Consider the following 15,887-nt stretch of genomic DNA (forward strand, 5'->3'; position numbering starts at 1 on the left):
ACATGTCTAAATGACAGTCGAATGACTGTCTCATCTGTAGTAGCAAATATGGCTAGTTCATATGATAATTTGAGAGAAAAGTGTTACTATCATCCCGACTAAATTGAAGTTGATATAGAGCCAAACTGACCCAATTGAGCTGGCTACACACACAAAAATGTATAGAGGAAAATGCATTGGCATGTCCTGAATCCTGTGTAGTCAGAAAAGGATTGGGATGAATGTTTTTACAATTTTTACATTTTTCTCAAAGAAAATGCACAATATATTTTTCACAAACAACCTACTCAGGTCAACCTATTTGAATTCCACTGCCTTGATATCCTTAAGAAAATCTACCCAGGTCAAATAAAACAAGTAAAATAATGCCCATATTTGGGTTTCAATGCATGGGCAAATGCATCTCATGAAGCCAATGATAGGCACTGTTATGGAAGAGACAGGCCAATGTGCAAGAAAAGATTTATATACACCTTATAGATGTTTCATCAAAAGTGCATTACAGGTATGGCATACATAAAACATTTGAGGACTAAAAGATAAACCTTTTTACAGGTCATAAACTTGAACATCTTGATCTTTCTCTATTCTTCACAAAACAGTCATACAGTACTTTAAAGAACAAAATTATGTATGTACTGATATAAAATATTTTCCTGGTCCCCACATGTCTTATATTCAAAGTGCTTTTGAGAAAGATCATGAGCAAACTTACACTTATTCATTATTATTAATCATTGAGTTGTCCATGAAACTCAATAATGAATAGTGTGTATTCACAAAGTGATGACCTCAGATCATTTGTATTTTAGTTCATTATGGATAAGGTTAGTGTATGGACAGGGAAAACCTGGACCTAGATCAGCACTCTTACACTACGATGTTTCAATTCAGGCCCTGAAATCATATCTGAGTGACAGTGTGCAATCTCTGCATGGATGCACACCTTCCCTTTTTACATGTGAATGTTAAACACTGACAGCTCCTGGCCAGCAAATAAAAAAGCATGCTGTCCTCTTAAAGCCTCCATTATTTGGTCAACATAATGAGTTTTTTGTTTTTGGGAGAACAATGTAAACAGGTCTGCTGCTTACTTACTTTACCCCATTTGGGGAGTAATGTTAATTTCACAGTGCCAGACTCAGTCTGAATCTACAATTATTGAACTAGACTTCATCATTAAAAGTCAGCTTTATTATTTGTTTTGTGCTGTCACCCAACTCATCATACTTGTGTTGCAGAGTTCCAGCTGCAACTGCTTCATCTGTGTCAGCTGCAAATTAATTCTATAAGTTAAAACCATTCTGTATTCTGTTTAATGAACAAAATATTAAGTCTGTGACATTGTTTAAAAGCTGAAAGTTTTCTGTTTTGCATACTCATTATGAACATTCATGAATGGACGAAGACTGAACATCCATTGCTGCTACTCCAGCTCTGAAAGGAATGGAAGTTTCTGGAAATGGGAACACAGTTGAGAGCCTCCAGTTCAATGGTCTTTGCAGTCTGCAGCACTGTATACCCGGCTACCCATAAGGTTCTACAAGCAGAGACTGAGCTCCTTCCTGACAGCGCATTTCTTACACTGCACCATGCAGCACCAGTGGAACCTGCAGAGGCAGTGCTCCTCATAAACCACGGTCTGGTCCCTGTAACCGCGGTCACAGCAGAGCAGGTCACAGCCGCTCATGTCCAGGGCTGTGCTGTTGCACGCCCGCCCGCGGGTGCCCGCCGACCCCGTTTTGCGGTTGGGCAGGCAGAAATCTGGAGACTCGGCCGAATAAATTAGGTCCTGCTTGTCCGGAGGCTTGATGTTCCATCCAACGGGGATGAGAGTTTTTCCGTCGTTCCCTCCCATCACCTTGAAGGCCCCGTTGAACCTTTCAAGCAGTCGGTTTCCCACCTCACGAAAGTGAGGCATCTTCCTCCAGCAGGTCCTCAGTGTGCAGGAGCCAGAGAGCCCGTGGCATTTACACTCTGCTCTCATATAATTCTTCACTGCCTGCAGTCAAGACACACAAATAGGTTTATGAGTTAAAGCCAAGATGCAATTCCGAAAGAAGGTTACTATGCCATTGCGGTCCATGTATTCCATTATTAACTTTGATAAACAATGAATCTTTCAATCTTGAAAATGGGAAACATGATGTCAAAGGTACAAGATTAAGATTAAAGATTAAAGTTATGATTAAAGTGGAACATGGAGCTATCATAGTATTATTAAAGGACTGACATACAGTATTACTAAAGTACTAACACTGAACTACTACATTATTACCTAAAGACATAGGACTATCAGTTTTGCTAGAGTTTTCTAAAGTTACCAGGCCCTTTGAGATTACTGAGCTCCCCAATGCTGTCTTCTTCTTAATGGTCCAAACATAAGCTTTGGGTTTCGCACATGTCTCTGACTGTTTTTTTTAAATCAGATTTCTCAGCCTCAGAATGACTTCATTGACTTTAATCGGTACAAATCTGGTCCCCATTTGACAAACACCAATAAAAGATTCCAAAGGCAATCAAAAGCCTAGAATTAAGACAAGATACTGAACGCTCTCTTATACCTGCACTAGGGAAGCAACTTAAAATTCCTGAATAATCAGAAACACCTGACATCTGTGGGGGGGCCGGCTATGTTTAAAAAATGCTGTCATTATTTATGGTGATAATTTATAATGCATTTATAATTTTTTCATACACTTAAACAGTATTTTTGTGTGAAACTGTGTGACACACTGTATATTTACTGCCCTAATAAACAACATATTTGCAAGTGCCTCAATAAGTCATTGGCCATTTGAAATACCTTTCCTCAATGAACTGGTAAACCTTCAGAAACTTGGAATTATGCACAGATCCCTGCCTGAAACTTAACCATGTCTTTGCATACAAAATGCTCTTTATGAATACAGTATAAGAACTACAGGTATGTAGCAGATCTTTTCAGATACCAGTCTTCCTGCTTCGTTGTTATGGAGATCCATTAAGGTTCTGATGTCGCTCTTCCCCCTTTTCTGCCTGCCGTCCATGATCTTCTTGGACATCTCATAGCCGAAGTCCACATCGTCCCCACAGCCACCCCACTCCCATTTGACGGCATCGGTGCCGGCGCCGGTAGCGGGCCTCGGAGGCGCCCAGCTCATCGTGGTTTCACAGCCGCACTGCAGCAGACTGCCCATGCTGCAGGCCTGGGTCACTGCGTGCGTCACGCCCGCTGCCGTGATGGCGTACACGAACGCAGACTCTCGGATATCTGCCAGATAAAACACACAGATAAAACACACAGACATCAGGGGGGTCTGCGTATTGGATTATTATTCTTGACTACTGTTTTCCTTTCACTTTTTTTTCTTTTTGGTGAATATATGTGTTCAAGGTAGTTCTAGGAAGAACATGAAATAAATAATGTGAGATTCTACTCAGGGATGGGCAGTATTTCTGATACATGTATTTGAAATACAAAATAGTATTTTGTCATTTGTATTTTATGGTGGAAGAAAAAATCTCCATGTAATTTGTATCAAAATTTTCAAATACCAAAAATACTTTTTCCACCCATCCTCAAAAGACTTTTTCTCTATGGGCCAAACCTAGTGCCTGGACTTAATTCCAGGGTTCCTGGGCCCTTTTCACTGTGCTAGGCTAGGTTTAAACCAAGCTCTTCCAGGTACTCATGCCCCACTACAAGTCCTCGCTAACGGCCACGGCCAACTGCATCAAGTCTACGATATGCCATTGACATCAGCTATCATTTGGCATCTTCTTTCAAAATGCCTTTCCAGGCCTTCAATGCGGCCTTCAGTTGATCTTTCTTTTAGGATGTTTCTGTCTACGGTCTCCCCTTCAGCAAGTGAATTCTATGTTCTATTGGGTTTAAATCAGGTGACTGAGTTGGCCAGTACAAAACTGTCCACTTTTCCCCCACTGATGAATGCTCTGGTTGTGTAGGCACCGTGTTTGGGGTTTGGGCATTGTCTTGCAGAGCTGAGATGCAGAATGAGATGCTGGCCATCCTACTGCTTCCATCCTCCATTACATCATCAATAAAGACAAGTGAACATGTTCCAGAAACAGCCATACATGCCCAAGCCATGACACACACCACCTCCTCAATATTTGGTTGCAATTTATATAGCGCCTTTATCCAAAGCGCTGTACAATTGATGCTTCTCATTCATCCATTCATACACCAACGGCGATTGGCTGCCATGCAAGGCACCGACCACCTCGTCAGAAGCATTTGGGGGTTAGGTGTCTTGCTCAGGGACACTTCGACACAGCCCGGGCAGGGGATCGAACCGGCAACCCTCTGACTGCCAGACGACTGCTCTTACTGCCTGAGCCATGTTGCCCAAAATTTTATATTTCATAGATGAAGGAGGTGCTTTGGATCATGGGCTGATCCCAAATGCAAAGGCCGTAAGTATATAGCAAAAATAACAAATTGTACATTTTACTGCTACCATACTTTTGGCAGGTGCTGTATATGTAGTGAAGGTTTTTGAACCGTTGATCTAATGCATGTTAAATGTGCAACTAGAGGGAATAACACACTTGACTGTGTATACTCTAACATTACCAAGGGATACAGAGCCTCCCCCCTCGCACATCTGGGCCAGTCTGATCACCTGTCACTGTACCTAACACTGTACAGCCCCATTATTAAAAACAGAAACCCCACCACCAGAACTGTTAAAAAGTGGCCTGTGGATGCCTCTTTCCAACTGCAGGACTGTTTCCAGCGTACCAACTGGAACCTGTTCTTTGATCAAGATGTGAATGTCTACACCTTTACTGTTCTCTGCTACATCAGGACCTGTATTGAAAATGTCGCCATCGACACACGCATCCGTGTCTTCCCAAACAGGAAACTTTGGATGACTAAAGAGGTCCAGACCCTGTTGAAGGAGCACAATACAGCCTTCAGATCAGGTGACAGAGAGCATTACAGCGCAGCCAGGCACAACTTGAAAAAAGGCATTAAGCAGGCAAAAGCTGCATACAAGGAAAAAATTGTGGATCACTTCACCAACAGGGATCCGGCACGTATGTGGCAGGGCATCCAGCAGATCACAAATTACAGGAGTAACCAGGAGCCACCCACCGACAATAACGTCTCCTTGGCAGAGGAGCTCAATCATTTCTTTGCCCGCATTGAAACAGGGCTTGATAATGGAGCTGCACCTTCACCAACGGCCTCTGACCACATACTGACTGTACAGACACAGGAAGTGAGGCGAATCTTAAATTCTGTGAATGCAAGGAAGGCGGGGGGGCCGGATGGGATTCCAGGGAGAGTGATCAGAGACTGTGCCCACCAGCTTGCAGATGTCTTCACAGACATTTTTAATCTGTCTCTGTCCCAAGCTACTGTGCCGACCTGCCTCAAATCAGCCACAATCATCCCAGTGCCCAAACAAAGCAACATCAGCACTTTCAATGACTATAAACCTGTGGCACTCACCCCTTTCATCGCCAAGTGTTTTGAGAGACTGGTTATGAAGCACATTAAATCTGCCCTCCCCCCTAACCTGGACCAACATTAGTATGCATATAGAGCAAACAGGTCCACAGAGGATGCTATCGCCACAACCCTTCATACAGCACTGGCGCACCTGGACCAGAGTGGGACATATGTGAGAATGCTTTTTATAGATTACAGCTCGGTGTTCAACACAATTGTCCCCAGTAGGTTGGTCACCAAACTTCTCGACCTGGGTCTCAGCAACTCTCTGTGTATGTGGATTAAAGACTTTCTATCCAACCGCCCACAGACAGTCCGACTCGGCCCACACCTCTCCTCCAGTCTGTCCCTCAGCACCGGCGCACCACAAGGCTGCGTGCTGAGTCCACTGCTCTACTCCCTCTACACACATGACTGCATCTCCACTCACCCCTCAATCACAATAATTAAATTTGCAGATGATACAACAGTGGTGGGACTGATTTCCAACAGTGATGAGACACTGTTCTTCCTACAGAGAGGAAGTCCACAAACTGTCCGAGAGCCTGATGTTTGATTTTGTTTTTGCTGCCTGCCCTCATTCCACTGTGTAGTATTCCCCTTGTCCTCCCTAGTTCCCTCCATGTGTTTCCTTCCCATCCCTGTCCTCTCTCCTCTCCCCAGGTCCCAGTCAGGTAGGAGGTTCGCCTCCCGCCAACATGGGCAGAATATCTCTAACCTCATCTTCCCTCCCAGATCCCCTGGTATTGATCTCTGTGTGGCTGGTGGCCTCTGGAACTGCCAGTCCGCCGTCCAGAAAGCAGACTTCATATCTGCCTATGCCTCCCACCTCAACCTTGACTTTCTTGCTTTAACTGAAACGTGGCTCTCACCAGAGAACACGGCCACCCCGGCTGCCCTCTCCTCTGCCTTCTCTTTTTCCCACACACCCAGATCCTCTGGCAGAGGAGGTGGCACAGGTCTCCTAATCTCATCCTCATGGAGATCTAGTGTCTTCGCCTCATCCCTCTCCTTCTCCTCTTTTGAATTTCATGCGGTTTCTGTTACTCTGCCGTGCAAACTGTTTGTTATTGTTGTTTATCGCCCCCCGGGTCCTCTGGGGAACGTTTTGGATGAGATGGACATCCTCCTCAGCTCCTCACCTGTCAATGACACCCCCCTTCAACTTCAACCTCAACTCAGAGTCCACCCAGTCTACCTTTCTCTCCCTCCTCTCTTCTTTTGACATTACCCTCACTCTTTCCCCTCCCACCCACAAAGCAGGCAACCTTCTTGACCTCATCTTCACAAGGAGCTGCACAACAACCAACCTCTCTGTAACACCACTCCATATATCTGACCACTCCTTCATCTCTTTCTCTCTTCCACTCTCCTCTAACACCCATCCATCTCTCCCACCATCCACTGTCACCTGTCGACGGAACCTACGCCACCTGTCTTCCTCCACCCTCTCATCTACAATCCTCTCCTCCCTACCATCTGCGGAGTCTTTCTCTCGACTGTCTCCCGATGATGCGGCTACAACTCTCATGTCCTCCCTCTCATCTTCCTTTGATTCTCTGTGTCCCCTCACCACCAAACTAGCCCGGGCCTCCCCCCCCAGTCCTTGGCTTTCTGATGCTCTACGAGCTGTCCGAACCGAACTGCGGGCGGCAGAGAGAAAATGGAAAAGGTCCTGTCTCCCCAGTAATATAGCTTCCTTCCATGCCCTCTTATCATCTTTCCATTCCTCTGTCTCTCTAGCTAAATCTTCCTTCTTTCACTCGAAAATTAACGCGGCCGCCTCTAATCCCCGCAAACTGTTTTCAACTTTCTCCTCTCTTCTGGCCCCCCCTCCCCCCCCACCCCCCTCATCACTCACACCTGATGACTTTGTCTCCTTCTTTGAAAAGAAGGCCGATGCTATTCGCAATTCCTTCTCCCAACCCTCCACCCCTGCTGACCCTCCTACCCTCCCCAACTCCCTAACCTTCTTTTCTCCCCTCTCTGACGCCGACACACTGAAACTCCTTACTTCCCACCGCCCAACCACCTGTCCTCTTGACCCCATCCCCTCTCCCCTCCTACAATCTATATCTGATGACAATCTCCCTTTTCTCTCCTCTCTAATCAACACCTCCCTCTCTTCCGGCACCATGCCCTCTTCCCTGAAGAGGGCCAGAGTCACTCCCCTGCTCAAAAAACCTACTCTTGACCCCTCTGCCCTGAACAACTACCGGCCTGTCTCTTCTTCCCTTTCTCGCTAAAACTCTGGAACGGGCGGTCTGCTCCCAACTGTCCACTTATCTTCTCCAGAACAATCTCCATGACCCCAACCAGTCTGGCTTCAAGAGTGGCCACTCCACTGAAACCGCCCTGCTCGCGGTCACTGAGGCACTCCACTCTGCTAAAGCAAAATCCCTCTCCTCTGTCCTCATCTTCCTCGACCTGTCAGCCGCCTTCGAAACAGTCAACCATGAGATTCTGCTCTCATCGCTGTCTGGGATGGGTGTCACAGGTTCTGCACTCACTTGGTTTTCCTCCTACCTCTCTGGTCGCTCCTACCAGGTGACTTGGAGGGGCGCAGTCTCCGACCCTCAACCCCTACGAACTGGAGTCCCGCAGGTCTCGGTTCTTGGGCCTCTCCTCTTCTCGCTATACACCATGTCTCTTGGTTCTGTTATCTCTTCCCACGGCTTTTCTTATCATTCCTACGCTGATGACACCCAACTCTTCATTTCCTTCCTCCCCGACACCCAAATCACCACACGGATCTCTGCCTGCTTGGCTGATATCTCTGCGTGGATGACTTCCCATCACCTGAAGCTCAACCTTGCCAAAACTGAGCTTCTCTACATCCCTGCTAAGTCCTCTCCGTCAATCGACCTCTCATTGACTGTTGAGGACTTTGTAGTTTCCTCCTCCCGTACGGCAAAGAATCTTGGGGTGACTCTTGATAACTGCCTCACCCTGGCTCCACAAGTATCCTCCACTGCCAGAACCTGCAGGTTCTTTCTGTATAATATACGCCGTATCCGTCATCTCCTGACTGAGAAAGCCACCCAGCTCCTAGTCCAGGCGCTCGTCATTTCCCGCCTGGATTACTGCAACTCCCTCCTAGCCGGTCTCCCAGCATGTGCCATCAAGCCCCTCCAGCTGGTCCAGAATGCTGCAGCCCGCCTGATCACCAGTCAGCCCAGGTCGGCTCATGTCACCCCGCTTCTCATTGGCCTCCACTGGCTTCCTATTGCCGCACGCATCCGTTTCAAGGCCCTAGTGTTGGCATTTCAGGCTGCTAAGGGGACTGCCCCACCTTACATACAATCCCTGATCACTCCCTACTCCCCAGCTAGACCACTCCGGTCTGCCAGCTCTGGTCGCCTAACGGTTCCCTCTCTACGTGCACCTGGCGGTCGAGCTGCACGTTCACGCCTGTTTTCCGTTCTGGTTCCTCAGTGGTGGAATGACTTGCCTACCACTGTCAGAACAGCAGAATCCCTCCAAAAAAAAAAAAAAAAATGTACTTCTGATGACAACTATGTTTAGAACAGCATTTCCTGTGTATTTTGCTAGTTTCTGGATGTGATGCTCTGACTTATGGTAGAACCTATGCACTTGTAAGTCGCTTTGGATTAAAAGCGTCTGCCAAATGACTAAAATGTAAAAATGTAAATGTAAACTGATAGGATAGAGCACAGAAAATAACCTCACACTAAACATCAAAAAGACTAAAGAAATCATCATCGACTTCAGGAGACACAGAGGGGACCTTTCTCCCCTAACCATCAAGGGAGAGGAAGTGGAGAGGGTCTCCTGCTTTAAGTTCTTGGGGATCCACATCACTGAGGACCTCAAATGGACAGCCAACTCCACGGCACTGGTAAAAAAGGCCCAACAGCGGCTCTATTTTTTAAGGACACTCAAGAAAACCAACTTGTCTGCTGAGCTGCTCAAGGCCTTTTACCACTGCTCTATCGAGAGCATTTTAACCTATTGCATCACGGCATGGTATGCAAACTGCACAGAAACGGAAAGGAAATCCCTGCAGAGAGTCATTAACACTTCGCAGAAAATCATCGTACTTCCCCTGCCCACACTGGATGACATCTTCAGGTCATGCTGCCTCCGCAGAGCTAGCAGCATCCTGAAAGATGGAACCCACCCCTCTCATCACCTCTTCTCTCTGCTGCCATCTGGAAGGCGATACAGGGCCTTCAAAGCCCACACCTCCAGGCTGCAGAACAGCTTCTTTCCAAAAGCCATCACTGAACTAAATAAACACTCCCCCCTATTGCCATCACATCTGCATCATAACACTAATCCATCATTTATTTATATATATTTATTTTAATAATTGTGGGACGTGCAATATTTTCTACTGCTCGAAAAGTTCTTCTATGCTGCTTTTGAACTTGGGTGCGTGAGTGTGTAATGTGTGTAGTGTGTGGGTGCATGAATGTGTAGGGTGTGTAGTGTGTGTAGTGTGTGTATGAATGTATCGTTTTAGGTGCTGCACACCAAATCTCGTTGTACTGTTTTTGTGCAATGACAATAAAGCTTTCTGATTCTGATAATGCTCACCAGAAAATGTATTTTGTTGTATTTTAAAAACACAAAATACTGAATTTTGATACATTTGAGGTATTTTGTATTTTGTATTGTATTTTTGCCCATCCCAATACGATGATTTTCAGACGCATTCAGCCCAGGAAACAGGCATTGTATGAATCAAACTGGCACACAGGGCTGGAACTGCAGTATGCATGCCATCTAGGTGAGTCATCACAAGGTGCGCTTCTCTCCTTAATGCATATGTATTTCAGGGTGGAGCGCACAAATAAAGAATAGAGATATAAGTGTGGCTGATTATGTATTCCATTGAATTAACTGAAGTTCATGCAATTAACAAGGGTCCATTTGTGCGTGAAATTTCTCCGCCTCTAAAGAGCAGGCATAAACCGAGGTGCAAGGAGACAGAAACACAGGTGTATGCTCGGAAGATGCACTGATATAATCTTTGCAACAAGAATCAAACTATTTCAGCTCCCAGAGCAAGAAATCAGATTATTAATAGTACATATTCATTAATGATTGCAGCCAAGCAATAATTAAGCAAAACATTTTTACAAAATTATTTATTATAATAACCAATGTGTCATGCCAAGCAGTGGGAGGTGACTGAAATAATGTGCTCAACCGTAGTGACAGTAACAAGTGTCTGAATTTTATAAAACAGTGTTGCTGCTAGTAAAAAATATGCATAGGCTAATTGCATTATAATGCTGCTTTTAAAAAAACGCCTTTGTCCATCACAGAAAGAGTGTGTTTGTTTTGATGAGTTATCCTCCAAAATAATCATGGAAAAGAAACTGGGATTTCAGCGGCCAGTCAAAAAGGAGAAAATCACCTGCATCTTCTGTGACAAACACCGGTAAAACAAATAATTACGCTTCTGGGAGAAATAAAATATATCCTACCCCAGCAATAGTCAATTGCAGTCAATTGCAAAGTTATATCTCGTATTTGGAATAATTCAAATGACAACTGCCGCCACAGCTGGATTATCTACACATTTTGTCCTGCGCTGGATAAACTTTTACATGGCAGCAGATACATGGATATCGCCACATGCAGTGTGGTTATTCAATGCCATTAACAGGTGTTTTAACTGCGCTGTTTAAAACCAGCCTCAATCGCAAAATGCGATGAGAAGGCAGTCCCATTCGCTGATTGTGTAATGAGCTGTTGACATTGATTTCAGGCAGACTGCTACCACATTTACATTTACATTTTAGTCATTTGGCAGACGCTTTTAATCCAAAGCGACTTACAAGTGCATAGGTTCTACCATAAGTCAGAGCATCACATCCAGAAACTAGCAAAATACACAGGAAATGCTGTTCTAAACATAGTTGTCATCAGAAGTACATTTTTTTTATTTTTTTGGGGGGGGGGGGGGGGGGGGGGTTAGACAAGGATAGGGATATCAGAAAGGAGGGGCAGGGGAAATCAGGAGGGAGGACTAAGGTAGAGTTTGAAAAGGTGGGTTTTGAGTCTGCGTCGAAATAGGGGGAGGGATTCTGCTGTTCTGACAGTGGTAGGCAAGTCATTCCACCACTGAGGAACCAGAACAGAAAACAGGCGTGAACGTGCAGCTCGACCGCCAGGTGCACGTAGAGAGGGAACCGTAAGGCGACCAGAGCTGGCAGACCAGAGTGGTCTAGCTGGGGAGTAGGGAGTGATCAGGGAACACCAACCACACCAACATACTCTCGTTAGGCCGCCTTTCAAAGCACGTAAATCTAGCACTAAGTGTCAGAAATGTTGCTTCCTGTCAGCTTAGTGTATTTAAAGCTCTTAAGGAATGGAATGGAATTAGTTCGCAAAGACACAGTAATTCCCTACCAGCTCTTATATAAACATTGCAGAACCTAGTTTGCAAGTGTTTGTATGTATATACACTCACTGAGTGTTGTATAAGGTAGACCTGTACACCAGCTTGTTAATGCAGATACATTATTTAATCAGCCAATCATCTGGCAGCAATAAAATGCATAAAAGCATGCAAACATGGTCAAGAGGTTAATCTGTTTTTCAGACCAAATTTCAGAATGGGGAAGAAATGTGATCTAAGTGACTTTCACCATGGAATGATTGTTGGTGCCAGACAGGGTGGTTTGAGTCCACCTATAGCCACGCCTCAGCCTTGAGGTAGAGACAACCAGATTCTCAGCCAAAATTGTCTGATACTTGGTGGAATCCATTATATCATTTATCTTAACCAGTACCCCTGGACCTCTAAAATGGAGGCAAATGCCTTGCTAAGAGTTGAGCAGTGGGCAATTCAATGCAGGAGAAGTTAATCTCAGCATAAATCTAAAACAGTAATCGCAATTAACTTTTGCTAGGGCAACCTGGACCACATGCACTGCAGTGATACCGCTGACAGATATACTTTAGGGATACATGGCTGTACTTTTGCAAGCCAGACATTGAGCCCTCACCTTGTTGCAGAACATTTCCAAAGTGCTTGCTGTGACTGGTGCAGTTCCAGCGACGGAAGCGGAACTGATGCTTACATTCCCGCAAGCCTAACTTAGTGCCCTTGATGACCTCACTGATGATCTCAGGCTGGCTCTGGCACAACTCGGCCTGCTTGACGGCTAGCCGCTTTGCCTTCCTGCAGATGCTGTTGGGGTCCATGACCGAAGGGCTTCCCACCACCCTACAGAGAAGAGAACGCTCTGTCACATTCTGCTGAGTACACTCACTTTATCAGTACCATGTTATCCATTCAGAAAACCGACATTTGTATTACAATAGAATAAATCATTTTAAATGTTATGAAGTCATGTCAACTTTAAAGCTATGCGATTAATTTCATTACATTCTCTTGTGTATTTCAAAATGGTTTTAATTTCATTTTTGCATGTAAAAAACTACAAATGAAACTACTGAATGAAAAGACAAAGATAACTAATTAATAATGGCAGTATTAACTGACAATTCTATGTAAATTAAGGTTCTATATCATTATCCTTCCCCTGGGCCTGCTCACCATTATAATAATGATATATTACCCATAACCCATGATTTTCAACATGGTAAAATCAGCAAATTGCCACAAATGGAAACCCAGGCCACAAAGAAAAAGAAAAAAGAAAATCTTCCATTTGTCTGAAGGCATCCTCCACTGGTCTGAAGGGTCTCCTGCCCATTTCCAGAGCAGTCATTTAAAAAACAGCCTCCAGGATGGGAACAAAGGCACACATACAGTATTTGTATCCAATCAGCTGTTTCTTGTGCTGCGGTTTCAGACATATTGATAATGTTTTTTTCACAACTACAGTTTCATAGTTGTATAACTATAGACATTCTCAGCAGGTTTGAGAGTGAGAGAGAAAGACAGAGAGACAGAGTAAAACACCACAATAGAGTAAGAGACCAAGCTGTAGCTGCATCTGTAGACCATGTTCCTGGCTGTCGGCCAGAGCATGACCCAGAAATGCCAAGGTAGTTGAACTGTTCCCAAACCTGGATGGCAGGAGTTAAGTACATTGCCCTGAAGGTCTGTGGAAAGTCAAACAATTCTGTGACAGTAATATTGAGCAGTGGATATTGTTGTAAAAGATTTCTAAATCTAGATCAGATATTTATGAAGACCAGAATTATCTGGATTTTGAAATGCAATTGCAAAATGCAGTTGGTACCCCCTGTTAAAGTCAGCGGCAAATCTCTGTGACTATCAAGAATCTCTGATGAACAACGGCAGAACATCCCCCCATCCCCAGTCAATAATCTCCAAAATGAACAACTGCAGAACACTGGCAGTATACTGTATACTGTATACTGTATTTGTGACTAATCTAACCCTTCACAGTCAGAGTCACAGTTCAGGCAGATATAGTACCTGGCCTTGGGTCCAAGCATCAGTTTGATAGTCAGACTCCTGTAGCCCAGGGATATGTCTGCTGCTCTAAACTAAACATATATATAATAATACATTTACTATAACATTAGTACTATTACAAGACACCTAGTTGCTGATTATACAATATCACAAGAATTTTTGAGTAGGTTCTATGTGTCAATTTAAAAAGACACGTTATTCTCCCTTCTACACAGTATACAAATATCATTTTAAACATGTATACCAAAAAAAAATATTACGTTAAATGTTTTTACTTTTGAAGACAAAAAAAGAAGTTGACCTCAGAACACAAAGTCACACAAAACTGCTATTTGATTTGAGATGAACTGCTATTGCCTTTGGAGAATTGAACATTGTGACTTACCCACATGACAACTTATGCAGCTCTCCCCTACAAAGGTACAGCTGAATAAATGGATCTCGTATACAATGCAAGTCTGGGATATAGGTGCCTGTTATGTACACAACTCACATAACCCCATGTAATAATAATCTTTTCCTGAGATTATTTATGTGAAGAGCTGGGAGTAGTCCCAACAGATGCCTGTGCAATTCCTGAATGAAATCGTCTTCGTCCGACTTGTCCAAAACTGATCTTACAATTTCTCAAGACCCACAGACTTGATTTTCAGAGAACATCGATTTAGGAAAGCTTGGTTGCCACCAACATAAACGTAATGGCTGTCTCATTTTTTCACTAAAAGCATGCATGCATGTATATACCAAGGACTGTTTTTAAAATTTAAACACTGACCCTTTCTTTACATTCCGCTGTTGGTGGACCTCGCTCTAACACACTCCTCAATCCTTCTCTTATATTCATGTTTGAGGAAAAACATTCATTTTCAATCTTACTTTTATCCAAAATGTTGGTTGCTGAGTTTTATTAAAATTTTTATGATTGAATTAAAAGAATATTTAGGATATGAAAATTCCCTTCAAACAATATTTTAAAAAAAACTATGCCTACTAGCTCCTACAAGTATTCTTCCCGCCGCCCTTACCTGTACAGACGCAAATAAAATGTAGGCTGAGCTGTAGATTGATAAACGTGACACCTTCAACAATTACTTTAACATCAATAGCCGGAAATTGCTTAAAGTAGCCTATTTTAAAACTACGTGAGAAAGGTCATTCATGGCAATCAATACACTACGACTTCCTTTTGAAGATAACTTACCACCACAACCCGATTATGTTGACCGGACAAAGGAGGATGAGAAACACGCCGAGCTGCGTTCGAGTTAGTGGGGTCATCATGTGTAAATATGTCCTTGAGGGGGAAATTAATTATTTAACATCCAAAACCTGCACGTTCCAACTTTTACCGTCACCCAGCTTCCGTGTAACGTTTTCATCGGTTTGGAAAAACATCCACCCAAAATGCGTGGAAAGTCTTATGAGCTTGCCGTCAGTCAACCCGCATTCAATGCAGAAGTGTAGTTGATGGAGACGATCGCAATGACATCAATGAACATAATCATTGGCTTTGCTGCTCTTGGTGTTTTCAAATCCCAGAGACCAGACAGAAATGTTCTGGAGGTGACAAGCACGTCCCAACTAAAACCTCTTGAATTCCAATACGGAGGGATTTTAATTTGGCAGCGTGCATCTCGCCACCCGAGGGAGCATGGAGCAAAGCTAGACCCCAGGCAGGAGTTACTGTATAGAAAAATAATAATAATAATAATAACGTAGAAATACAACACTTTAAAACTGGTCCGGCTGATTTCACTTGTGCGTTTCTCCCTGAAGTTTAGTAAGGCTGCGCTTTCGGACTGACTAGCTACAGGTAGGCGTGAAGTTCATCATTAGCCATATACTCATGTTTCCAGCTTTAACGTGTGAGCGTACTTTTTCCGCTTTGCTAAGAAATGCGCTCATCTCCCACCAGGCATGCCAAGAGAAATCCTCGCTGTCACTCAAAGCAGAAATATAATTTTTGGATGAAGCGGGGTGGATGTAGTAACTGGTACATATGAAAGGATAGGGAGTGAGTGAAACGTTTCGAAA

At 44.0% G+C, this 15,887-nt stretch overlaps 1 protein-coding gene across 1 annotated transcript; it reads right to left on the reverse strand.

Annotated features, from left to right (window-relative positions):
* Nucleotides 1–1,540: 1,540 nt before the first annotated feature.
* On the reverse strand, nt 1,541–15,134 carry LOC133124620 (protein Wnt-6-like). Its single transcript, XM_061235977.1, has 4 exons — nt 15,055–15,134; nt 12,448–12,668; nt 2,952–3,253; nt 1,541–2,002 (listed from the first exon to the last, which is right to left on the reverse strand). Exons 1-4 carry the CDS (start codon nt 15,132–15,134, stop codon nt 1,541–1,543), a joined length of 1,065 nt encoding a protein of 354 aa, XP_061091961.1.
* Between the last annotated feature and the right edge of the window lie 753 nt (nt 15,135–15,887).

Source organism: Conger conger, chromosome 3 (assembly GCF_963514075.1).
Source record: "Conger conger chromosome 3, fConCon1.1, whole genome shotgun sequence".
NCBI lineage: Eukaryota > Metazoa > Chordata > Actinopteri > Anguilliformes > Congridae > Conger > Conger conger.